The sequence below is a fragment of the Necator americanus genome, chromosome II, assembly GCF_031761385.1.
Source record: "Necator americanus strain Aroian chromosome II, whole genome shotgun sequence".
Lineage (NCBI taxonomy): Eukaryota > Metazoa > Nematoda > Chromadorea > Rhabditida > Ancylostomatidae > Necator > Necator americanus.
In genome coordinates this window covers 36,482,953-36,509,347 of record NC_087372.1, presented here as the reverse complement: position 1 = coordinate 36,509,347, position 26,395 = coordinate 36,482,953, and the positions used below count along the sequence as shown (strand labels likewise).

The 26,395-nt window shown below is 38.7% G+C and overlaps 2 protein-coding genes across 4 annotated transcripts; one reads left to right on the top strand and one right to left on the bottom strand.

Moving 5' to 3' along the window:
• Window positions 1-1,875: 1,875 nt before the first annotated feature.
• On the top strand, window positions 1,876-6,026 carry RB195_020581 (uncharacterized protein; the record flags this gene model as incomplete). Of its 2 annotated transcripts, none has more annotated exons than XM_013441791.2 (13): window positions 1,876-1,988; window positions 2,714-2,804; window positions 3,260-3,325; window positions 3,457-3,579; window positions 3,640-3,818; window positions 3,876-4,062; window positions 4,159-4,320; window positions 4,609-4,673; window positions 4,733-4,818; window positions 4,962-5,068; window positions 5,575-5,651; window positions 5,708-5,807; window positions 5,862-6,026. In XM_013441791.2, 13 exons carry the CDS (start codon window positions 1,876-1,878, stop codon window positions 6,024-6,026), a joined length of 1,521 nt encoding a protein of 506 aa, XP_013297245.2. The 2 variants fall into 2 exon arrangements, with proteins under 2 accessions (XP_013297245.2, XP_064044824.1); XM_064188943.1 differs by lacking the exon at window positions 5,862-6,026 and adding an exon at window positions 5,856-5,861.
• A 1,822-nt stretch (window positions 6,027-7,848) lies between these two features.
• RB195_020580 (uncharacterized protein) lies at window positions 7,849-13,228 on the bottom strand (the record flags this gene model as incomplete). 2 transcript variants are annotated; one of them, XM_064188941.1, is made up of 4 exons in its annotated part: window positions 7,849-7,987; window positions 8,234-8,417; window positions 10,173-10,305; window positions 13,133-13,228. In XM_064188941.1, 4 exons carry the CDS (start codon window positions 13,226-13,228, stop codon window positions 7,849-7,851), a joined length of 552 nt encoding a protein of 183 aa, XP_064044822.1. The 2 variants fall into 2 exon arrangements, with proteins under 2 accessions (XP_064044822.1, XP_064044823.1); XM_064188942.1 differs by lacking the exon at window positions 7,849-7,987 and having other exon boundaries at window positions 8,230-8,417.
• Window positions 13,229-26,395: the final 13,167 nt, after the last annotated feature.

The following is a 26,395-nucleotide window of genomic DNA, read 5'->3' as shown; positions in this document are numbered from 1 at the left end:
GTTCAAACTTTCCCAAGAAAAGATTTCACTTGCTAGTAAATCCCTAGTATCGGAGCGCTTCAACAATTTTAAACGCCACTGCCTTGATACCGCATGCGTGTTGGTTATGGGAGGAAGACGGGGAAGAGTGACTCTCTCACAACGAGCACGAACGAACGAAAACAAAACTCGTCATTAAACACAGCAGCAGAGCGGCATTGATTCATCGCATACCCCTCATGATCCATCAAAAGCGATCGATGCCTCGAGCAGATATCTAGACTTTCCAGACTGTGAGATAGATCATAGGCAGATGGTCAAAATCTTACAGAACTTCCAATAAATCCAATAAAATGGTGCAGCGATCCTCGAGCAAAACACAAGCGAGCCCTGTTGTGGAACCAGCTCGATTGTTTGTTCTATCGACCATGCCACGGGACGATTGCAGCCCAATTTTCGCGAACGACATGCCACTGCACGCGTAACGTGAATGATTGTCGCACTGTTTTCGCTAGGATTTTCTGGAGCAGGGCTTCATTTCAATCTGTTTCGCTTCAATTCTCCTCGCATTTCGTAGAAATTCTTCTTTCCCAGAGTTAGAAATCGAAAAGACGTGCTTATATAGTTTCTAGAGTAGAAATAATGGTCTCAAAGCCGATAGGATGCTAAGTACAGTAATCTAGTTTGAATTGTTGGCTCGAATGCAGTAAGCTATTGACTTAAGCTGAGTGTTATGTAATCGGAAAGGATGGATTTGTGTCTTGTATCTCAGCAAAGAGATTTGCATTGTTTTTATTTACGAAGATGAAAATAACAGTACCATAATGTTGGTCAGAGGTTAACGATATTCGACACTTAATAGGAACTTTCGCAAAAACCCTAGAAGATAGAATTTTGCGAATTCTATCGTTCTTCTAGGGATTCATTTTTGTTCTTTCATTGCTAGAACGACTTTTCTTTTTGCAACTCATGTGCATGTATGTACTGCACAACTAATTCTTGCTTGGAAATACAGGTTTGCTCACTTTTACTTAAATGCGTTTTCCTAATGCTACCATTTGAGTAGCCTTCTTGACAAAAAAAGGTATAATGTCTTCTTTTAGGCACTTATTAGTTGGTCTGGGAAGGAAAACTCCAAGAGAGAAATGTGTTGCAAAATTGCACTATCAAAAATTGTCGTCAGTACCTTGACAATATTTTCCAATCGCTTTTGCGGCTTCCTTTCAATAATCTAAGATAAAAAGTATTTCTTCCAAAGTAAAATACGTCATATATACAGTGTCTTGGGAACAACCACTTTTTTGGAGTCAATCAACTTATTCTAGGTTTATTTCTGCAAAAGCGAAACTCAGTTGAATTTCTACTTCAACAGTATTGAGAGGTGACAGAACATAATTCCACTTCTCCTTCTTTCAACAAAATGCTTCAGTCTCGCGCTGAAGACATCACTTTCAAATTGGCGCGATTAAAATTGTGATTTTCTACTTATTGTTGCGAATTGTTGTATTAGACATTACCTATTTGGCGAATTGAGCTAAATTGGGAGCGTAAAACTCTTTTGGTATTGGGAACAATATCCTCTCACTCGTAAACATCGCTCGCAGGAATAATCTACTTCACATTCAATTTATCAAGAGGGCTCATTAGAAGGTTGTGCACTTTTCGACCAACCAGATTTTCTCGCTGGCTTAAAAGGTTTAACTAGTTCTAACTTATTCCCAAATAAGCAACAATTGGAACTTTCAAGAACTCCAAAGATAAGAGAGAAGATCATGTGAGTCGCAGATCAATCTACAATTTCTGTTCCTTCTTTTTCAACCAGTTCTGAACACAAATGATCATTTATATTGCGCTTCTTCTCGGAAATACTGATGTCCTGTTGTGGAGTCTCTTGCAATGAATTATAGGTCTTCTGATCTTCACTCAAATGACGTCACAATAGTTGGTCTCCGGTACAACGACACCATGACCGTTTCAGCCGGCACGAACAAAGAACTGTATAACATCGCGTGGGTGTCCATTTAGTCTTTGTTCCGAATCGCGGGGTTCCGCTATTCGAGAGATTCTTCGAATAGCGAATAGTGATGGGCGCGTTTTCTGTCCACGGATTATCCAGTTCATGAAATGAATGCGGTTTTTTTTCCAAACAATGTCAGTACTGATGTTGTGTGATGTTTAAAAAATGGATTCTGATTTATTCATCATCGCTTTAGTTTGATCTTTTAAAGTTGTCTAGGTGATTCTATCCTTCATCTACCTGATTTCTTCCGAAAAATTGTTGTGGCACACTCGTGCAGTGCTATTTTCAGAGCGTGCAACATTTTGTCAAAAATAAAAACCCGGGCAAATTTTTTGTCTTTTTGGATCTAGTCTTACGAGAATGGAAATCAATGAATAAAAAACTACCAAGATGTTCTCGGATGAAAATGCGGATTTTCGAATGATTTGAAGCCGTAAAGTAACTTTTTGCAGTATACTAATGTGATTTCATAGATGCTTGGATAGTTCGGTATTGATTTTGTGGTTGCATTTTAGAAAATAACACTCTGTTGCGACTATTTCTTCCTGTATTTTGCAAGGAAATGCACCTAATCGAGAAAATCTATAGAGTTAACCATGGTGCATGTTTGACTTTTTTCTTTCTTTCTTAAATGCGTGAAGATGTCGAGCGATTACCGTCCAATGATTGGTTGCTCCATAACTGGTATTTTACTTTGCAACTGTTGTTGTTCAGACTTGTATCGGACTTCTTCTGTCCAAATGCAGGTGGCGTCGAAACCCATATGTACTTCTTGGCACAATGTCTACGACAATTGGGGCATAAGGTAACTTGTAAGTTCATCGTTGATTTCATTTTAAAAATTTAAATGCACTTATTGATGGTGACTGGAATTTGGTCTTTTCCCTTTTCTCCTGCCATATAGACGAACTGGCCGTGGTATAGGCGGGTAAAACACTTGAAGTTCGGTGTAGTTGGCGGTTGTAATCGAGGGAGACCCTCCAGCATCACTCATCGCTGCAGTTCGAGTGGAGCTAGTGATGGCCCCACCTCGATCCCAACCTCGCCGTTGTACCGCGCCGCTTCGAGCGTACCCGATTACGCAACTGCACCGAGCTTCAGGTAAACAAAGTATCCTAATAACTTCTTGTCGCTAGGTGCTGAAGTTTTCTAACTGAGAATAAGGGTCAGCATGGCGTCTCTGTGGCAGTGTTTTTCAATATTCACTTGGGGTGAATGCTCAAACTTGCTATTTTAAATAAACTCCTTCTCATCTTTTAGGTGGTTGTAATCACTCATGCCTATGGCGAGAGACGAGGGATTTGCTACTTGTCAAATGGATTAAAGGTGCACTCTTCTACAAATTTTCCTGGTTTGAGCTTGCGTATCTGCAATTAAACTCAGACTTCGTCTTGTTTTGTGCTTCTATAACATGAACAATTTTTTTTCTTTTTTGCTTGAATGTGTTTCCATTCCAGGTGTATTACCTTCCGTTTCTAGTTGTTTATAATGGATGCAGTCTAGCCACAATAATAGGTAGCCTCCCATGGCTGAGAAAGATTTTTCTGCGAGAGAGAATTCAGCTGATTCATGGCCATGCCGTGAGTTTTATTGTAGACTTACGTGGAATTTTCAAAAACTAACCTAAACTTGCTGCTCAGACTTTCTCCTCCATGGCTCATGAAGCAATGTTCAACGGCTGGTTAATGGGAATTCGTACAGTATTTACCGATCATTCGTTGTTTGGTTTCGCCGATGCATCAGCAATACTTACAAATACTTTGGTACTACAGTATTCGCTTTCTAATGTCGATCGTGTGATTTGTGTATCTTACACCAGGTGAAGTGACCTTTGTGATAGATCTCGAAATCCGAAAGGTCAATTGAAACGTTTCAGCAAGGAGAACACTGTTTTGCGAGGAAAACTTGATCCACGGAAAGTCTTCACGATACCAAATGCCATCGAAACTAGGCTTTTTTATCCGGATCCTGAACAGTTCTATGGAAATCCGACGACAATCATATTTTTGGGACGACTAGTCTACAGAAAAGGGGCGGATCTACTTTGCGCGATTATTCCAAAGGTAACAAACATACTCGCGAGTTATTCTTTTCGTGGAGAAGGCCACTAAGTCTAGGGAGAAATGCTACTCACATGAGATTGACACAGTTTATACTAGGTCTGCGACCGCCATCCCCAGGTACGTTTTATCGTAGGCGGAGATGGGCCTAAACGGTTGGAGCTGGAGGAGATGCGTGAAAAATACCATTTACATAGTCGAGTCACTCTTCTGGGAATTTTGCCTCACAATGTGGTGCGTGAGGTCCTCGTGCAAGGACAGGTAGATGTTTTAACTGTTGTATTGTGATGTGTTTTTTAGAGGTGAGTAGTTTCTTTATTTAAGAAAAAAAATCAGAAGTTTCTCAACAAAGACATCTAAACAAAGATCTTATAATATGTATATCACCGGTATTCGAACCAATCGGCCAATAGGTCAATATTTATAAAGCTATCAATACGCAGAGGTAACAAACAGTTAACTTTCTCTCCTCTTTTTTAAATGCATTAATACAGAGTGACAGATATCTCGTAACATACACTAAGTTGGATCGTATCGTATGGATTCCAGATTTTCATCAACACGTCATTAACGGAAGCGTTCTGCATGAGCATCGTCGAGGCCGCCAGTTGTGGGTATGAGCTGGAATTTTTCTAAATAATATTTCTTCTTACAGAAATTTATCGATTTTAAGACTGCACGTTGTATCGACCCGTGTAGGTGGGGTGCCAGAGGTGTTACCAGCCGATTTTATATCGCTCGAAGAACCAGTACCGGAATGTCAGTTTTAAATACTGAAATGACTTAACAATTCTCATCTTAAAGTTGTAGTTATACTTATACTTAAAGTTCATTCCTACTACTTCCTAATTATTTGTTTATTTTCTACTTAATTTGCGACAAGCGAAACATTTTCTGTTCAGTGCTTGTTGAAGCTTTGTCTGAAGCGATACGAAAGAGAGAAAATGGTGAGCTGATGGATCCCGTCCAGAAGCATAGAGCAGTATCAAACATGTACAACTGGCCAGACGTAAGTGAATTGCAATTCTTGTTCAACATGGTGAATTGAAAACAACGTTTATATTGACTGCTTCATTATAAAAAAAAAAGTCTTCCCCGAACAATTTATCCGAACACTGATTTGTTAACAGCAGTTCGTTCTGGCTCTAATCTTCACCAAGTTTTTGACGGAATCTATGGGCAGCTGCAATCTCGTCCTTTTGCGATTGCTACCATACCATGCTACCATACCACTGCCCGATCGATATTCATTAATTGGATATGCGCGCTTGCTTTTACTGGCGCTGGTGGAACACTGCGCGTATCCTTATTGGAAAGTGGTGCATTTCCTTCTCAAAAATGCAATGGATAGAAGCACCATATCCATTCAGAGCACGCTCGTGAAAAATTGTTTTTTTTTTTACGGGACACAGTTGTTGCCTGCACAACTGCACTTTCAAAGAATGGAGCTAATTTATTCTCAAGCCTATCCTGTGCATCTGCTAATTCTACGAAGAAGTCTTGTATTGCTTTTAGATCGCGAAACGCACCGAAGTGGTTTATCGAGATGCTATGCGAGAACCTACACCACAGTGGCGAAGTGGACTAAAAAAGTGAGAGTATTTCATTTTCTTAAAGACACAAATCTATCTAAACAGTGGTGTACCAGGTATGCAGATCAAGGAATTGGCTTCGGCATACTCTACATAACAGTAGCGCTGATCAACATGTTTTTCCTCACTGTACTGGAATTCTTCGACCCAGCTAGCGTAAGTTAAGTTTCATCTCAACATAAAGGAAAAAACCAAGTAATTTAGCTGTAGGCGAATCCGCTGGCAAACGACATACCTGAGTCCAAACAAACGTCCAACTGTACGGCTGAAGTGCCGGCTGACGTGACGTCCACTACATTTCAAGAGTGCTCAAGGAACCATCGTCGGAACTTTGGGATGCGTCTTCGGAGCGTTGCGAAAGCGCCTTCGAAGTGAATAACTCATCGGGTGGCGAGACACCAATTGGAGCGCCATAAACAGACAGCCATCTGAACAGAAGACAGAACGAGGTTGTTTGACGGATCTGGTTTTAAAACACAGTTTAAGGTGAAATACGCTCCAGAATGTTCGGATTGATTTTATCGACCTAGTCAGGAAATACAGATCTTGTTGATAAATGTCTCGTATCATGATCGACATCACAATCATTTTTATTCCTAACGCTCAGGGATCAATTCTCTAGAACTTTATTTTTTTTGCACATATGACCATTGTATTGTGCCAAAAGTAGAACATTTCATTTCTCAGCTTTATTTGTTAGTTAAGCGGTCAAATGATATTGTTACAATCTTTACCACTTCCTCTAGGTTGAATCATTAGTATTTATTCTGGAAACTGCCTCAATGGATCACTTTTTAAGATCTGTTCCTTTATATCACTTACGTGAACCTTACTTCAATCAAACTCGAACTCTTTTTTTTGCTGAGTAAAGCTTTAGTTCACTACAAAATTGATAGACATCAACTCAATTAGTAGTGCTCAGGAATCTTAAATCACTTCCATTATACAGTTTTACAGTCTCTGCCATAGTTTTTGGTCCGTTGTTTGTCTCGACACCACATTGGCAGGTTCCTCAGGCAGTGATTGGTCATAACTGCCAATCGATGGTGACTGGATAAAAGACCATGGCGAGTGCGCACAGCCTGAATGCGATGCACTGTATTCTTGGATATCTCCTCCAACCTTAAACTTCTGCACGGATAGCCGGCTGTACATGTCAATGCCAAATGCTAATCGCTCTCCCGATGCTATTTCACTGATTTTCAAAAATAAAAAAAAAAAATCAGGATCAAAAGTGCGAAGCCTAATAGAACCAGCAACATAGCTATAGATGTAGTGGTTTCTCAGACGAAACTGCGCTGTATAAGCGGGTTGAAGGGATCACCTCACGAATCTGAGGTGGAGCAGATTTCAGGTGGAGTATTTGTATACGGGATGGGAGACTACGGAGAGGGAGGTGATTCCGTCCATTTCTTCCCAATTGCCGTAAAAAACGGCCCGGAAGATACGGCTTCAGGCGTTTGGGCGCACTATTTTCTACAGGGAGTTCGACTGGAGCGCGCCAGCCTTGTGCGGCGCGGCAGTCGAACTCCCTGTAGAAAATAGTGCGCCCAAACGCCTGAAGCCGTATCTTCCGGGCCGTTTTTTACGGCAATTGGGAAGAAATGGACGGAATCACCTCCCTCTCCGTAGTCTCCCATCCCGTATACGAATACTCCACCTGAAATCTGCACCACCTCAGATTCGTGGGGTGATGCCTTTAACAGTGTCATCTGTGGCGAGATTCCCTAAGGCACAATTTGCAAACACAGCAGGCGCTCAAAAGATGTTAAGGAGTAAAAAGGGTGTAGTACCGACAGTCAACATTTCTAGAAGTTCCCATGCAGAAGTTAGGTTGAGGAGAGTTCCGTGAAAGTTGCTTCACTGCTACTTTTTGCACATTGCTTCCATTTCCAAAGATTTTTTCCTTTATACGTTTAAATGCAAAAGTCTTTTTTTTTTCAGAACTAACTTTCCCACCATTAGCTAGGTGACAAAGGTTGGTACTAGGCTGAAATTTCGTTCAAAGAAATGAAATAAACAAAACACTCTGAACCCACACGTCATGCACTCAGTGATATCAATTCAGTGACATTTTTTTTATTGTTGTTGTTCTAGGTAAGCAAATTCATCTCATGGTACCCACAGATCTTTCTTAAATTCTTTTTTAGCTATGGTTAAATCTACCTAGAGACTCTTGTGCCATACATGGTCAATACTATGAAACTTCTAGATATTTCGTTAGCGGAAAACCTTTCAGAAGGCGTTCTTTAAGTTTCTCTTCTTCGCTATTGTGAATCTTATTTATATGTACTTGTTCTTCTTCTCTTCTAGTGTGATATATCTCTGTGTATTTTCTGTACATGCACAACTTTGAGAACATATTGAATGTCTTCAAATTCTTTGTGATATTGCTAATTCTATCTTAGAATTTCATTCACTTCGTCACGTTGCAGTTAGGCACCGCTGGAGGCAGCTGTGAAGACAGCACCTCCAGCGGTGACAGGTTTACAGAAAACTTCAGAAATCGTTTTGATTTCCATGACATCCCCATAATGACTAGTTGTTCCTCAATAACGTCGACATAATCCACTTTCACTTACTTAGCTATGTAGTTGCCTTTTCCGGTGAGCTCATTCATAATGTCCTTTGTTTTGCACGGGTGAACATTGTAGAAGAGTACTCCAAGTATTGGATGCTCATTCAATGATATGTATTGGGTAATTTCCATCGAGTCTTCATTGTTTGCCATTTCCAGTACTTCTGATGTGCTGAGTGGTGTTCCATCTGAAAATATGAGAATCGAAAAAAAAGAATGAAGTCTCTGGAGAGAATAAACTATTATTTTTCTTCTTGTCACAGCACCTGTTCACAATATCCCCACCATTTCAAGATTTTCATTTCTTTGAAGCTAGGAGGCAAGGGACGGCCCTCTAATCCCTCTAATACAAATTGTAATACAAGGATACAGCAGATAGGAATTTGTAAATACCAGCAAGAAAGAGTGTGTCGCGGATGATAATTGCGCTGGCAATTATAAAATCACGTTAACATCTTATGTACCACTGTTTATTACTGCTGAACAGAACTTACACCCACTGCAATGAACGTTATTCGCAAAAATGGTTCAATGGCAAGCCATTGAGACGAGATTTATTGACAGGAAGATGAATAAAGAGCAAAAATACCATCCTAGAGAATTTCGAATAGGAGGAGGGCAAATAAATAGCTAGAAGATGTAACTACATAATGATAAGAATTAGATAGCAAGATGTCAAACTAGGTGCTGCCGGGAAAAAATCAAAGATATTTCAATCAAATGTTGTGCTAAGGCAGGGAAGAAATCCTACATTATTCTGATCTGACTGAGAGTCTGAGATTATTAATTCTGCTACAATATCGACGACTCACACCAAACGAAACCAAACATAAATTCACCTGTAGAATTACTACAAATCATTTTTTTTTTGCCAAACTTTATTCGAAAATTTCCTCTTAGAATCAGCATGATGCCGTTACTACATGCGGTAAAATGGACGTTCTATGTGGTTCTGGACTGCTAGGGAACACCTTCACTTCTTTCTTTTTTTTTCTGTAATGTCAAAACTCGTGAAGATTTTTCAACACTAGACCTATTTCTAATGGGGTGACGCTATACGTGAATGCATTTCTTTTATGGGTGTGACGTTCGTTAATGCTACTGTTGTCGTCATTCAAATAAAAAAATTCTAGAACAAGATGTCATTTAGTGTTATTAGCTATAATATCAGCAATTATTTTAGGTTTTCCCGGAAATTATGTTACGTAATTGTGCCCTGTCTTAGCTCCCTGCTCTATATTAAACCAAATAAGGTTCTTTTTTTTTACGTTACTTGTTTCAAGAATTGAAATTTTTCGAGAAGTAACTTTGAAGCAATTTCTATAATTTTCCAATAAATAATGAAAGAGCTGTAATTTATTGGATAAGGCTGGATACAGCCTTCAAAAGTTATGAAAGTCAAAACAGTCGAAAAAAAGCACAATTGTGAACAAGTGAATTTTAATTTTGAGGGAACAGCAATCACAACAAACAAGAGAATCTCTATTGAAATGTAATATCCGGAAAAAAAACTCAGCTAATCCCAAATTGAGTGGAGAGCGAAAAGGGCTAGCTCAACGCCAATTAAACCACAGAAGAAAAATGAAAAGATGACATTTATCGTCTAATTTGCAGATTCTCTTTGTTGTGCAATTGAATTAGATTATACTGCTGCTTCAACGATTAATTTCTATAGGCTATGAAATCATTTCCCCGGGATTTATCGGATGTTAGCAAAAACTTCATTCCGATGCACTTTTCGCCCTTTGGCCGTGCTTTGCTTACTAACGTCATGGGGACGGATGGTTTTCTCGCATAACTTAAGGTTATTTTTAGCCAGTGGCCGACAGGCCGCTTATGGATATGTGGCGAAACGACGTTCGTGCAGGAAGTGGCCGATAGTCCCAATAATGTGACGTCAGCAAGAGCAAAGCGGAATAAGCTTCGCGTTCATAGATGCTCACCACGTCGATAGAAATTGAACCATAGTACTGGAACATTGTAGGTGGAATTGTATGTGATGTGTACTTGTCGATTCACTGCTTCACCTCGAAATCTCACCATAACGGATTGCTTGGCGCAAATTCCGAGTTCGGACTGAAATATAGAAGAGAATCGTATGAGTGCACAAAACTAGTTGACGGTGATATCCTCCTATTTTTCTTTGAATAGACAAACCAATCCTTATCAAAAACTATAACATGTCCTATCTATAGCACGAAAATAATTCCGGACGAAACACTCATCACTTAGCAGAGAAAGCAATAAAATCTCACATTAGATATGTGCGCCCCTTTAGTTAACACATTCAGGAACATTCGGCGCGAAAACGTCATGATTTACATTTATTCTTGCATTCCAACAGAAGCTTTTCTTTACATCTCTCCACATGGACGCATTTTTTTGGTATTCCCGCCCAAAAATTCCGCTAAAGCTTATGATCTCTTGCTTGAAAGAGGTAATTTTGTCGTTGTCCCCATCCATCATGTCGCACCATTCTTTTCTTCCGAGTCGTGCGAATGAGATCGAGGGCTCATCAATGTTAGTCTGACCAGGCTTATAAAAACACCACCGCGTCACAAATCCATTAACTCGTTTGCCCTAGCAACTAGCCAAGGGTGAAAAAAGCCTAGCTGGTAACGAAAATGCATTAAGTTCGCTGGAGACAGCAGAATCTGAAGATATTCATTTGCATTTGCGAAAATCCAACCCTCTGTAACATCTGAAACAGAGCTCGAACGATGCAGCTACTGACATATCTGTTTCCGGGTTGTCTTGTTCAATCGTTTCAATTAAATTTTCCAACTAGAAAATTTCCGAGGTTCGAAACAAATCCACAATTAGGTGCTATATTTCGGAGCAAAATCTCAAGTGGCAGAAATGACTTTGTTGTTATATAGAATAGTATGTGGAATGAATGTAAGAATGTAAGAATTCTGACTCCATGCGCACCATACAAAGAATATATGAGTAAATGTGTGACGTTACTGTGAATTCTTCTTGTAAAAAGGGGTAACACCTTCCTGGTATTCAACGGTTTATTTATATTGGTCATGTTATGTTAAGCTGAGTGAGACATTAGCTAGTTTAACACGAATTTCCTGATCGATTCAAAAGAAAAAAGTGTTGAAGATGTAATTCTAGCCATTTAATAGCGAAAGTTTATTGGGAAAACTGAAACATGAGGCGCAGAAGATGTACAAAGACAATTTGGCATTAGCAAAACCTTTCGCAGTGACAGACTTTATGAAGTCGGGTGCACTATGAAGTACTTATTTACTTTAGTTTTTACTTCTTCCGTAATTATAGGGACAGTTTCATGACAGAAGTTAATCAGTACATTATGCTGACATTTCTCATGGGTGGCGTGCTTCGGCTTAAGGAATAAATGTCTCAAAGTCGTGCACTTTTTCTCCGTTGTATCAATTTCCACTGGACTGCACTCCGTGATTCACTGCCTGCAGCTTGCAATTACTAAACTGCAGCCGTTGAGATTCTATAGAAAACAGGCGAAGAAAATCAATAAAAACCATATAGTCAATTCTCGAATTGAAAGTATCGCAATAAACGTAACCTATTTCGTTCCCTCTAAAAGCCTTCTTCCGAACCAGCGTGCATCGCGGTCGTTTTCGCAAAAGGAGGTACTGCCACCTATACGCTAAGCGCACGTCTCTCAGAGATGATTCGGCTGGTTAAGACTAGCGCAGCTAAGATCGAACAGTAAACTTTGGAAGTAGTCAAAAGAAAAAGGTATACACACGGTTACGTAGTGTATTTGGTGAGAATTTCGATCCGATAGAACAAGCGACCATAACTGTTGCACAGCACTAACTTTGTGCAGTGGTTTTGTGTTGCATCGAAGCGTTCGCTGAGTAAAAATTGCTAGAAAAATACTAATTCTGAGTATTCCTTGGAAAAAGACCTAGATACAATTTTGTTCACTAAATGTTCACACAACAAGAACACCTTAGCGTGATGTTTATGTGCTACTTTATATTGCATTATAGGATAAGATGTAGGAAACTGTTTACGTAACTGCACCATTCTTCATGCCGTTTTGATCTGAGCATATTTTAGCTACAAACTATTTTTTTCCGAAGAGTAGTAAAAAGTAAAGAAATCTAATGTCCTGCAAATGTTTCTGTGAAAAAAGAAGATTGTTAGCTTATCATTACAATGATTGCTAAATTAGAAGTGAAATCTTCTTCTATATTCACTCAAGGCATCATATAATAACGCGACAAAAAATCTCTGGTGTTCTACCTTTTCTTCAGATTGAAATCCGGTTCAAGACAATGTTTCTCTATGTAGAAAACAACTAGGAGGAAACTTCTGTAAAATTCTGCGAGAAAACAAAGCAGAGGCAAAAAAAAATCGCACTGAACCACAAACAACGCTTACAATGCTGATATTTTGTCTTTCAACCGCTTTCAACTAAAGCCCTCTTAATTTGTGATCGTATCAAGCGCTGTTAGCGAACGTGAGCAAAAAGTTTTAATAGTTTTAATCGACGAACAGCTAACAACATCGGGATAAGATACTCCAAAGAGTGCAAAAGTCGCATTCTTTCTTGCTCTCAGGTGAACTTTGATCATTACAACACGTAAATTGGCGTAGGCTGCTCGCGTATTATGTTTCTCGCGGAAATCATTGTTAAGCACACCTATTTCAGTGTCGTCTAGCTAGTGCAGAAGCTCGAGACTTTTCCAAAAAAAAAAAATCCGTGCACAGGCCCTAACCTGCTGGTTTTTTTTAGCTTTTCAAGTTTCGAGCCTTGATATCATTCATAATCTTATGAAGGGAACGGAATCGTGAGAGTGTGAATTGCAATATATTGAAACTAGGAGTAGATTAGCAAAATTTATTGGATAAAGTAAGTAAAACGAGAAGGAAAAGTAGAAAATAAAAGCAAACCAATGCTCACCTTATGCAGCGTCCATCGTTCAATCTTTCCAAATTGGTCGATTTTGAATACGAAATCAGAGAGCGCTCGACGAAATTCCGGTTCACTGACGGTCATTCTTGAATGAATTACCGAATACTTGAACAATAAATCACAGCAACAACGAAAAAGCGCAAAGTTGAGGGCACATGTCGAGCGACGAATGAGCCTCGGAGGAGGCACACACACACACGTCCGTCGCCGTCGTTCGAGTTGGTCGTCGGCCAAGCCCGAGACAACGTCGTTCGTTCGGAGAGTCAGCAGCGAGGAACGAGATAGCGTTATACGACGCGGAGCACGTGGACAAAGAGAGAAATCCAGAAGAACGAACAAATAACAGAAAACGGAAGTTTATTCACACAGAATACGGTGAGTTATGCATTGAAATAATTCGTATAAGTGCATTTAAGCATTAAGAAACATTTAGAAACACGACGAGTGAATATTTTGATGCTTACTTGATTGATGAATAAATTTTGTAAATTTCGCAGAAGTACGTGTGAACGTTGCAGATTCTTCTCTTTTGAATCCGTTGCATTGCACTCAAATAAAATTAGTGTGTTCTGGAGAATCAATGAAAAGTGGCGAAGATTTCAAAGAGAGAAGAATTGCGCGATTCTCGCGTTAGTGCTTCAATATTGCGCCGAGAAATTTGTAACAAGGAAATAGAAGACGGTAATTGTCGTGTGGGTCCATATTAGATTTAGTGGTGCGATTTAATCGAATAAGAGCGTTTTTCACATGAATACTTCAAACTTATCGCCTATTTCGCCTCACTGCTTACCGCATTATGAACATTTCGTGCAGCTGCAAGGCAGTTTAATTGGAATTATGATAACATCGTTCAGATTCCACCTGCCTTTTTCTGCTTTTACCATTAAAACGATGGGATTTTTTCCTGTACTATTCTCACGTTGACAACATTGGCAGCGGCCAAAGTTGCAGCTGAGTCTAAAAGAGTGAAAATCCAGGTTTATAGTGCTATAAACTGCCGCGTTGTGGTCACCACCACAACACAGCTGTCGATACGATCAGTTGCGAAGAAAAAAAAAAACGAAAAAAGCATCAAAGTCCTTTTTTCCTTCCTCTTCTTTTTTGCACGGTTATGAATGATTCTATGCTTGTGTGTGGATTTTCTGATGCGGAAAATTATCGTTGCATAGTGAACCAGTGAAAGTTTTGACTTTCTAATATCTTCTATCAGGCTACTGGCTTTTTTTTTTACGCTTATCGTTAAGAACAAATCTCAATAATTCTGTAAGGATCGTTAACTGTTCCGCAAGAAACACTCTTGGCGCTGATTTTTCATCTCAGTTCAGTGCTCACGGAGCTGAAAGAAAACGGCAGAGGGGAGGAGACTTCCAGAGATATAGTTGAGTGAAAACGACCTGAAAATCGGTGCAATTGCGTAGGCAGCTGCGCCCGAAACCCCGCGATAATTCTAGCGGTTGAGGTCGAGATGGGACCATTGCTAGCTCTATTCGGATTGCAGTGTTGGTACTGCAAAATACGAGCGATGGCTCCATCTGGGTCCCAACCGTTAGATTCAACGCGCCGTTTCGGGCGCAGCCACTTACGCAATTGCACCACGAGTCAGATCGTCTTAACGAGACTATACAGCTAAACTTCAACGCGAGATGTACAAAAAGTTCTCGAGTGTCATTTTCAGAGTCTTTTTTTTTGCAAGCGATTTGTGTCGCCTGTCCTGAACAGAACCGTGAGTCATGTGCAACGGAAGCTTCTTTCCTGTTTCCCAAGAAAAATCCAGTGTTTCTTCTTTTCACAAAGAATTCCAATGATACCAGAAGATGCGATTTTTACTGACGGTGCTGGCTGTATTCTTAATAGCGCCCATCCGCTAGCACAGTTTTTGTATGTTTGCGGCAGAATTTGAAATCTGATTCTATTACGAGCCAACTCCAGAAGCACCCATATTCTTTCATGTTTCATCTTCATTTCCCGTGCTCCATTCATATTTGTTGGTTTATAATAGCGAAGAGAACTTTGAGGGGACATTTTCCATATGTAATGAAAAAAAAAAACAATAACTCGCTTTAATAACAGCAAAGTTCGTGCATTAACAGAAACGAGGATTTCAATGTGGTATATGAGTTCTAAAAAAAAGTGAAATAGATACCTAGATGTCTCATGGCCGATAGATCGAAAATGAATCGACTGAGCCCATTAGTAGCAACTAAACGCCGTTGTACGTAATATCCGTAGCTGATGAGGTCTTTATTTTCTAGCACGCACGATCCTGGTCATTTACGCAAATGCAGAAAAAGTCATTAACAGGTGTTCATTTTGAAACGACATGCTAATGGATAAATTATCGTCGTAAAAAAAAATGATTTATGGTGTAATATGGCGTGAGAAATGAAGTACAAACTCTAACGGCTGTTAATCATGTGTTTTCGTGACTTGCAGGCGATTCTTCTTGTGAGTGAACGCTTCTTTCACGCCGGCACGCCATCAAGGAGGATTTCTAATCTTTTTTATATAGTAACGGACGACAACCCAAAGTCTAGGATTAAGAGAGTAAGAGAGTCATGTGATAAGTGATTAATGTAATTTTTGTTTTCTAGCAAGGATGTGGTACTTGTTAAGTACGCAGATGCAGAAAAATCGCCAGCTTACGGTAGATGCGGACAGTCGAAAATGGGAATCGCAGAATTGGATTTTTCTTCAGTGCGGAATCTTTTGTTGGTAAAACTTACGTTTTTGAGAACGTAGGCTATCCACTCCAATATTAAGCCCTGAGGGAAACTGCAGGGATTTCATAAGCAGAAAACTTTTGATGTCACATTCAATTAAATGTACTCGAATGAGGAAATTCGAATAGAGATCAATCGTCTTCCAAAATATAGTATTCGAAAAGCAAATGATAATGGATGAAAATTAAGATTATCATGTAAAAGCGGATGACTAACTACTCGAGAAAATAAGACGTACATAATTCGTACACGTCATTAATCGTTAAAGAAGATTAGACAAGGAAGCGCGAGATGAGACGGGTGGAAGCTCCAAAAGATCTTCGACGAAAATAGGTGAGTGATCTAAATTCTGCGGGATTTATGCGAAAAAATTGTGTCAGGATGCGATCCCCTGAGGGCGGATTACAGACGCCGGCGCTGATGTTCACCAACACAAGGACAGCGGGGCGCAGCGCAGCAACGCACACAGCTTTCATGCCTGTTGCCCCTGGCGCCGACTGAACGCGGATCGCAGTTCTCCGCACGAGGGCATAAGTATTAGGACCTTCTTACGATTTTGCTAGCTGTATATATCACAGAATTACGGGGGTTAAGCCGTCCCATCGTTGTGTCGCGGTCATTCTTAGCCGATCTCCACTGCAAAATACCGCGCTTCTAGCAGTATGTAGCACTAGAACCGACCTGCTCACTCATTCCTTGTCGTCCCTCACTACGTCCAAGAGCAGTGAACGCGCGTAACGTAAATCTTAACAGTCGTCTCGCGATCGTAACATGTGCACACGTCAACTGACGCAGTTTTGCACACCACATATAGAAGGGTCAGAACGACATGAAGCACGTACGCAATTGCGTACACGGCATCTCTCGAGGCGCTTCGGTGGAGCGCAGCGGCTAGGAACGTGGTGAAGCCCTTGCTGGCACCACCCATCGCTGCATTTTGCGACGGTCCCAACTCAGTCCCAACTGCTACCTCCATCGCGCCGTTTCGAGCGCGTACGCAAGTGCACCGCAACTACATTCATTCGATTCATGTCGTTTTGACCCGACTATCGATTAGTTTGATTCAGTGGATTTCTGGACCAAACAATAATGAAATGATTCTGGAGTTGTATCCCCACTCAGGAATGTTCCCAGGGGATTTTTCCAGTTGAACTGACGGGAGATGTATGGTTGATGAATAGCGGCTTGAGTGAGTTAAGCTCTCTAAGACTCGCTCGCGTGTTACTTAGTCACTGCAATGTTTTTCAAGCAGATGCTAACGAAAACTGGATCATTTTGGATGTTTTCAGAGGTATGGGGAGCTAAGGCACCAACTTAATTTCTTAAGTTTAATGTGGAAAAATTCTACTTTTATAGGATTTTTAACAGTTCCGTAAAGGGCGGTTTAACTTGGGCCCTAACAGGTGCTGCCGAACAACTGCCGAAAATTCTTCCAATGGAAGTCGCAGAAATAAATGAATAAGTAAATAAATATACAGAATCGAGTAAGAATGGCTAATTTCTTGTGTTTTTTCCGTTATTTTTCCTAACATCAAGCATTTCAAGGCGCTACGCTGTTCAGAAGGGGTGGATCATCTGGAAATCGAGAAAACTCGAGAATATTCCACATCACGCCTTCTGGACAGTACTAAGTACTGCAGTGGCTGAAAAAAAAACTTCGACAAACAAAGTATCCGAATTTCTATGAAGGTTGTAGGGAGTTTTTCTATTTGATATTTATGAATTTTAGTCTTTCATTCAAGAAGAATCTCAGTCCATAGGAAATTTGAATTTCACACAGCACAGTGCTGTTGAAGAAGAATTTAGATGTATGGTCCCTGTTTCAGGGGGAAGAAGAGGCATTTGAGTCCCGACTTTCACGAAGAGCTCAAAATATTGGAGACAAACATCTCTTTGGGTATTAACTACGGAAAACAAGAAAATTTATTCATACACTATCTCTATGATCGAATGAAGATATTTTTTACGTCAATACGATATGTCCTAGGATATTTAAAAACACATTCAAAGGAAATATTTATTCAGAGATAATACCGTACTCTACGAACCTTCTTTCTTTAACACAATTGCTTTTGATCCTTGAATAGAGACGAAAAATTTCCGTCCCGTTCGTCATCACTGCGATTATTAGGCGTAGGGTCATGCTTCCTACGCTCCACGCTACTGACCGATGGAAATGACTACGCAAAGGACGCAGCGCGACGACCGAAAGAACAAAAATTTTGGTGGGAACTATATTCGGTGGGAAAAAGGAGAGAAAATCGTATGCAGCGGCGAGAATGTAGATGTTCCCACAATCTGCCGCTTAACGATGCAGGTGCAATTTCAGTCGTGATTATTTGTTTATAGCCCATGAACATACGGTGTACGACACAGTGATATTATTTACTATTTATTTATATATTATTCTGATATATTTATTGATTATTATGCGATATTATGTAGGGATTAAAATTTGAGGAGCAAGTTGCAGTTTCGTTCCCGGACCCGATGATGCCGTGTGAGTTTTATTCAACTTGCTTTTGCGTAATCCTAACATTTTATTAGGGGTTATTTTCCAGTTTTAGCTTTCCTTTGAGAATTTTTTAAAAGCTTATCGCATCTCAGTCATCGAGACCTTTATCTTTTGAATCGTTAGTGAAGGCGACGCGCCTAATTTCCTAAAAAAGAACTCTTATCTCTAAATAACGTGTTCAGAGCGGTGAAACCATTGTCGCTAACGGGTTCGCTTCACTTCATCGTGTCATAAATGCTCCGTAATGACCAATAAAACGTCAGTTAAAAACATTAACTAAATCCCAGCGTGTTCTCCTATAAAAAAATATTTTCACATCACTTTACTACGTAGTAATTTGATTGTTAGCGGCATGCGGGGGGAAAAATGGGATTTTCGAGCGTCGAATGAAGTGTTTGTGTGTCGATTTCGATTGTGGTCGGAAACAGCTTTTGGCTTAGAAGCCACATCCGTGAGAAGAAGACTACTGAAGATTGTTTGTGTGAAGCACCGGCGGAATTGTTGTGTGTAGAATTCCGAAATTGGTCGGAGGTAGCGGGGAACGCGAACATAGACTTTATTTCAGTAGTTGTATTGTTATGGGCGGAGCATTTATTTGTAAGGCAAAAAAAAAAACGTATCTGTATATTTTTCCTTAAACGCTGTTTTTCTCCGATATCTTTCACCTCACCCCACTAAAAAAAACCTTGGAAAACTAAAAAGCAAATCTTCTTGGAGCAAATTTTGGACTTGAAAACTTCGAGCTTTCCTTGAAATTTCTGGAATTTCTGTGAATGAAAATCGGCGGGAGGAATCAAAGAATATAATGACTGAAGAATATAATGATCTAGAAATATGGGATTTTCGCATCATTAGGAGATGACCAAATACGATAGTATAGTAATAAATTATAAACAAATATAAGATAAATACAAATAATTATACATGCATATATAGTAAATATAAAGATAATATAATATAATAATGTAATAATAATGGTAAAAATAGTAGTAATAATATAATAATTATGGCTAAACAAATGTTGAAAATCAGAAATCAAGAGAGAGGTGAAGCCGAATTTACATTGGATTTTAATGGAAATGGAAAATAGAATGTGGATGGAATTGGTTGAAAAGTGACTCTAGTAAAATTATTCAATTATTTATTGAAATTATTAATTATTATTCAGTCTCAAACTAGATAGTTCGTTTTGAAATTATTGTGTTCTTAACTATAATCCTGAGAGAGCTTTACGAGCTGAATGGGTAGAACTAGAAGTGTACAAAAGTTCCGTCTATGGTTGGAAAAAATTTTTTTTGCAGGAATAACAAAGAAAAAAAAAGAAGACACAGAGAAGTGAAGTGAGCAGCAGCATACTCGACCATACTTATGAATAACAATAACTCACTCCAATTGAACGAACACGGACAGAAAAATCAATTTTGTAAAAAATGGGAATATTGACACGGCTGGCAAGGTAACCGAACGCCATGGAATGGTTGAACAAAGTACAATGAAAAATCCTATCAAATCGTAGACCCATTAAGGGATGTTCGTTTGCGCGAGAATTGTTCCCCATAGTTATTTGGTTTTCTGGACATTATCGAAATGCAATGCAGAAGGGGGGCAGAGATCAGAAAGTCTGCTCATTTCCAGAAAAAAGATTTTTTTTGTGGGAGATCATAGAAACTAGGCACAGCTATCAGCTCTAAACTACTATTTTCCAAAGGAAGATCGCTGGAAAGTGCAGCAATCCACAATAATAGACTTCTACCGTATATTTGCAGCAAAATCCTAACCATAAACATCGCAATCGGCGATTCCGGGAGTCTTTTTTCATCTATTCAAAAGCTCTAAACTCTTTTGAAATGTCAACACTGTCAACACTTGTTAGGAAAGAGTTATGCGCTCGTCAACACATTCTTTTTTTTCTGGAAAAATTGTGTGGCGAATGGCGAAGAACAATTAGCAATAGTGAAGCAGCTGGAATTTAAATCCAGAACTTCATATTATTCAAAATTCAGAATCATAATCAGACTATTCAGAATTTTTGGAAAAATAGGAAAGCGATGTGAATGATATGTGTTGTATTACAGTATTATATTATGAGAAAAAGAAGGAAACGTTGTTAGAAAAACACAATTCTAATTTTACAGAAAATGTCACTATTTTTTTTTTATTTTCATTAATCACTAATGGCGAGCGGAGCGAACACCACAGGAAGTCTGAAGTCCTTTAGCTTTAGGTGGACGTTCAGATTGGCATTATTATATATTAGTATTAATATTAGTATTAGTATATACTATATTAATTTGAATAATATCGAGAGATATTTTTGTTGACATTAAGTGAAATTTTATGGGAAATAACGGATATAGTTATGGAGACTGCAAAACGACTGTTTTAATTTTTTTTTTTTGAGTTTTCCTATTGTTTGAATGGTTACTGTATGGAGATGAGGCGCTTGAGAGGGTAATTCACTGATACCTTCGAAATTTTCGTGGCTCTGACGAAGCCGCAACGAAGCTAGTTATCTGATAATAAAGAAAAATCAATACAAATCCTTGCTACAGTTCAAGAAGATCTATCAAAGACTCCTTAATTGTTCATATGGCGTAAAACCTTATCCTTAATCACCAGTTCGCGTCACGTCACATCTTCCTACTAATTTGAACAAATACTAATTAGGAGCGAAAAAGTTAAAATAAAATAAGAAGTGCTAAGCGTTCGGTCACCAGATGACGACTTTTTGATAAAACACACTCTCTTAAAGGCAGCATACCACGAATCTGACGTCGTGTTGTTTTCCCATGGAAAGTTTCTATATCGAGTCGTAGATGGCGAAAAACGATGTGGTTCCGCTCATCTCTCTGTAGTTGCTGTAGAAAAATTTCCCGGAAAAAAAATCCATATCACGTCAGATTCACGGTTATGATGCCTTTAACCTCTATGGGTAATTTTTGTTCTGAGCTATCGAGCATAGATCAAAAGAAAGTAGCCATTAATACAATCATTGACGGAAGAACAGAGACAAATTTGGAAAAGTAATGTTTTTCCATTAGTGTGTGTACGAGGTTTTTAGGAAAAAAAAGTGATGTTTTCTGTCGGTGTGCCTAAAACGTTTTTTTAAAGCTTTGTAGGAGCACTAAAAGAAAAAAAATATACAGGCGTGTCCAAAGATTCAAGACAAACGGACGATTGAACTTTAAAAAGTCACGGTCTGATGGATTATTCCCATGGAGAGGTCGAAAGAGAGCTTAACAGCAGCATATCACGAAATTGGTAATGTCGGGATCTCCGTATGAAGATATAGCGGTGTGGATTAGGAGGGATATCGTGCTCACTTTCGTCTCCCCGCTAATCATCCTGAAAAATAGCGTGGGAATCGACCGTTATTCCTGCACTAAATCCTACTACGAGGCAACTTATAACGCCACTCCTGTTCACACACCGGTTCTCTCAACAGTGTGTTGAAGTAGAATCAATGAATGATTCCCTCAGCAGCCAATCGATTGATTTCACTTAATTAGGCTACTGAGGAAAATTCATCGCTGGTCATCCGCTCGCCCGCCAAACGCGGCGCGTATGCAAAGGTGGCACGTTTGAAGGTGCCTCGTAGGAAAATTCGTACATGGAGAGTATTCGTAAATTCTCCACGTTTTAACAGGAAAATCAAGGGGAATTGAGAATATATGGCATGCCACGTCGCCTGTATCGTAGTGTCCAGCGACTTCCGGATCGGTGGCAAAAGGACATTGACAAAAGCCAGGATTATATGAAATCTTTCGAAAACTTTCATTGTTAGCTGCCGTATTTTTTATAGAAAGATATTAAACAAAATTCGTTCCCGAATATCATTGGTTCTCAATATAAATCTAATATTTAGCAGCAGACAATATTGCTTAGCGTGTACACCTGCTGATATCCCGTTCCTCCTGCAATTAATGCATCTGAAAAAATGTTGGACCATAACCTCATCGCAAAAGAAGCTCTGAATCTATTGTTCACAGTTCAAAAAAATGAATATAAAGAGCCCCATAAAAATATATAGATTTTGAAAGTAAGATTAAATGTATGCATAATCGCATATTTTTTTGCTAAGTGAAATCAATGAAGAACAGAGTCTGTCACCAAAATTTTGTTCCCTTCATCATTGCGTTGCGACCGTCACAATCAATATTACGGAAATTTTGAGGAAAAAACTCTGAAAATGAAGTAAATTTGTCTTCTTTTCGTCTACTTTTAATAAAACCTTCAAACCTTTAATAAAACCTGTCTTCAAACCTTTAATAAAACCTGATTTTCTATTAAACATAAAAATATTTAAGCAGAAATTCCCACTGGGTATAAATTTCTTTTTCTTCCTTTCTTTTCTCCTTTGTTGTTGGATTGACAACTCACCCTTCTAGTACTGGATTGATTGCAAACATGAAGACGACCTGTCAAAGTGTTCCAGTCATTCTGGTCCTGACGAGTCGTCAACAGTAAACAACTTTTATGTGTTTTTTGGGTCACGTATGAAATGAAAGCGTACGAAATGTGAGGGAGCGACAAAATTTCTCAATTAGTAGAACGAGCTATAAAAAGAAAAACTGGACGTAGGTTTTGAAGAAATTCTCTAATTAATAGAAGAAACTATAAAAATAGAAGCTATATGTAGGTTCTGATATTATTCTTGTGGTCATGTCTTCCTTTTTCGGTCTCATTTGAAGATTATTCGTCCATAGGATTCGGAAATAATTGTCTAGACGAAGAAATTGAAAAATCCAATTGAAAATGAAAAAAATTGAAAGAAAAAAGAAAATAGCGCATGTTATGGGCACATATTATAACACATATTTCTCAAGGATATATCCTTATCTTATTTCATATACTAAATAAATTTTTTCAATTTTCCTGGAAGAATTTAGGAAGAAATCAGCAAGAAGACTGAGAGACTGATCAATCCGCTTTCGATCACTTTGACCACATTAGAAAGAAAAATTTTATAGGATCGAGTTCGTTTTCCATCATATTTTATAAAATTCACTTTTTGATTACTTTATTTCTCTATGATGGCAAAATCTCCAAAAACATTTCTCTCTTGGACGGAAATTGATTATCCAAGAATCTACACTACTCTCCGATTAATAATAAATAATATTATTATGAAAAATTAGGTATGGCTTCGATAAGGCGATTTTCGTGATTTTTCAGGGAAACTGAGGGTATCCACATTTCTTTGCAATACTTTTCTTTCTTTATTCGTAGAATCAGATTTTTTCTTGTGTTCAGTACGTTTTTCTCTCCTTTTTTAAAGGAGAGAACGATAAGTTATTTAAATAAATCAATTGGACCAGCCAATGAACAGCCTAAAATCAATTTACAAAGGAAATTTGTCAGCCCCATCCTCTTTTCACACTGAAAAAAATGAGGAAGAATTCTGTGTGGATTTTCTAAGCAATTAGAAAATAATTCCTATTCCATCCTATTACATCTATACATGTGTACTATGAATTTCATCTAACTCAAAAAGAAAATAGTCAATAACTAACTGAAAGCAGTCGGAAAGACGTTGAGTGCTGACTTTGCCGCAGGGCAATTAGATGTTTTCGTGAACAATTATGCTGAAGGCTAAGATTTTCCGACTTGCTTATGTCATTTTTTTCCCACCCGCCGAACGTGTATACGGTAGGAGATGATGAAATGTCGAGTTGAGCGAAGGAAACGTGATGGAGAAATTACTGAATGGGAAATGGCGTTCCTTGTGGAAATGTTATGCGAGGGAGGGAAAGAAGGCTGTTTTCCTCGGGGGAAAAAAGGTCTTTTTAGGATGTGATGACAGATTTTCGGTTTTCGGTGGTTAGTAATTGATTACTAGACTAATTAGTCACTCCCTCTCCGGCCTTAGTTTTTCTTTGCATCCGCCTTTTTTATAATATTATTATATCATAATTATTTGTTTATATTTATTATTTATAAAAGCACTGACTTGACACATCGGCTAGCCCCGCAAGGCCAGTTACACGTTTCTTGTGGAAATGTTACGTTTGTAAACCTCAAACGATTCTGAATTGAAGAGACCGGGGGGCATCCCAAGTGGATTGATTAACGCCAGACATCCTTTATTCTTTATTATTATATTATATCACTTATAATCATTTATTTTATTTATAATCTTCTACATTTTTTCCAGTACAAGAAAACTAGTCAAGCAAACAAATATATTCGAGAGAGATGTCGAGAAACGATTGAATTGTCTGGAAGTGATGAAAAATGACTACAACTATCGAGAAATACTTGTATTAAATCCCGAAAATCAAAGAAGAATCACCTTTTTTCACAAGAGCACACTTCATTTGCCACGTATGTAATGTGACTACTCGGGATTTCTTCCACACAAATTCGATGTGGCAAAAAAGAATTAGAATGAGGAATGATTTGAGGTGATTTTGTTTAATGGAAATGAATTCGAAGTGTTTTGCCCTTTTCGTTAGACCTTTTTGATGAGATTTTTTTTAAATTAATTTTTCAAAAAATCTCAGACAATTTTTCCATGCCTTCTCAGCTTCAGATTTCTTTTGCTGATTAGAAGAAAAAACCAAGGGATTAACCGAGGCTGGGGAATTCGGAGACACTCTTTACGCCGACTTCCCGAATAAATTCGTTTGCTTCCCCCACCTGAAGTCAGATCAACGTGTAATAATAGTAAAAATGAGTGCTTATCTATAACTAATGTGACTATATTAATATATATATATATATTACTAATAATAGAAATATAGAATGATAGAAATATGACTATGAATATAGTAATAATGATTTTATGCCGTTCTTAACACTCTGTAAGCTATAAGATATTCCCATATGCTATTCCTTAACACTATCCAGACGCCAATACTTAAGAATTCTCCACAGTGGGCAGATTTCATTCGCCTTGGTGATAATCCGTAAGAAATCGATGCCATAATCACTAGCCCCGGTTGTTGATGAGACTGGTTAGATAGTTTTCCTGTTTCGAGTTCTTCCGTAGTGTTCTTAGAACGATATCGAGGCTTGAGAAGAAGAGAGGAGGAGTTTAATAGGAAATGTAGAGCATCAAAGACCTCGTGCCATTCCCAAGCCTTTGATAAAGAGGAATTTTTCGAAACATCAGGCTAATAAGAGAATTTAACCAACACCTCGTTGGCTAAAACCGGAAAACATAAATCCAGATCACTATGCTGAGGTATCCAGAAGAGAGGAGACTTCGAGATTGGATATTGGATATCTATTGGAGTGATCTGGGTTGTTGTAGAGTGCTTAATTACAAGGATGAAGAATATCACGAATTTAGGAAGGTGCAGTTGTGGCGGTTCGATGACCGCTAGGTTTTGTTCCACATCCCACTAATCAAATTTTTGCTGAGTAGGAAAAAAAGGATCGTATAATGCTAATGCTACGTATAAACTACCGTATGCGTCTATTATATGTGCAGCTGCCAAGATGTTTCCGGTTCCCGAATGGATGTTGCTCAGGGAGGTGAGGGGTGCAAGGTTACTGTTGGAAATTGCTGTTGTTGTTACTTTTAGATTCTGTTACCATAGGAAGGAGAGAAGAAAGTATATGATTTTCCGATCGTTTCAATTCCTTCTTCTTAGGTTTTTTTTTTGGTGCAGATGCACAACTCAATCACATTCGCTTCGGGAGCAATCATAGTGAAGGATTTTTAATTGTAGGTTGATAAACTAATGATAATAGACATATTTTTCACTCGTATATTCCGCAATTAAGAGTATTTCTATGGAATTTTGCACTTCTAGTTAGCTAAGCGCACTTAATATATGCCTACAGCATAACATATTTCAAGTCCCGTTAAAGATCCTTAACAATTTCTTGTAGTAGTTAAGCTCGTTTCAAGAGCTTTAGCGCTTCCCAACAAGAGGAAGAAGAAGAAGAAATAAGAACGTCGTTCAGGAAGTGAAGCTACTTCCTCAACAACACAATATCCTCAACGTGAAAAACCCACCATGCCAGTATAAAAGGAATCGACTTAAAGCACAAAGATGAACACAAGAA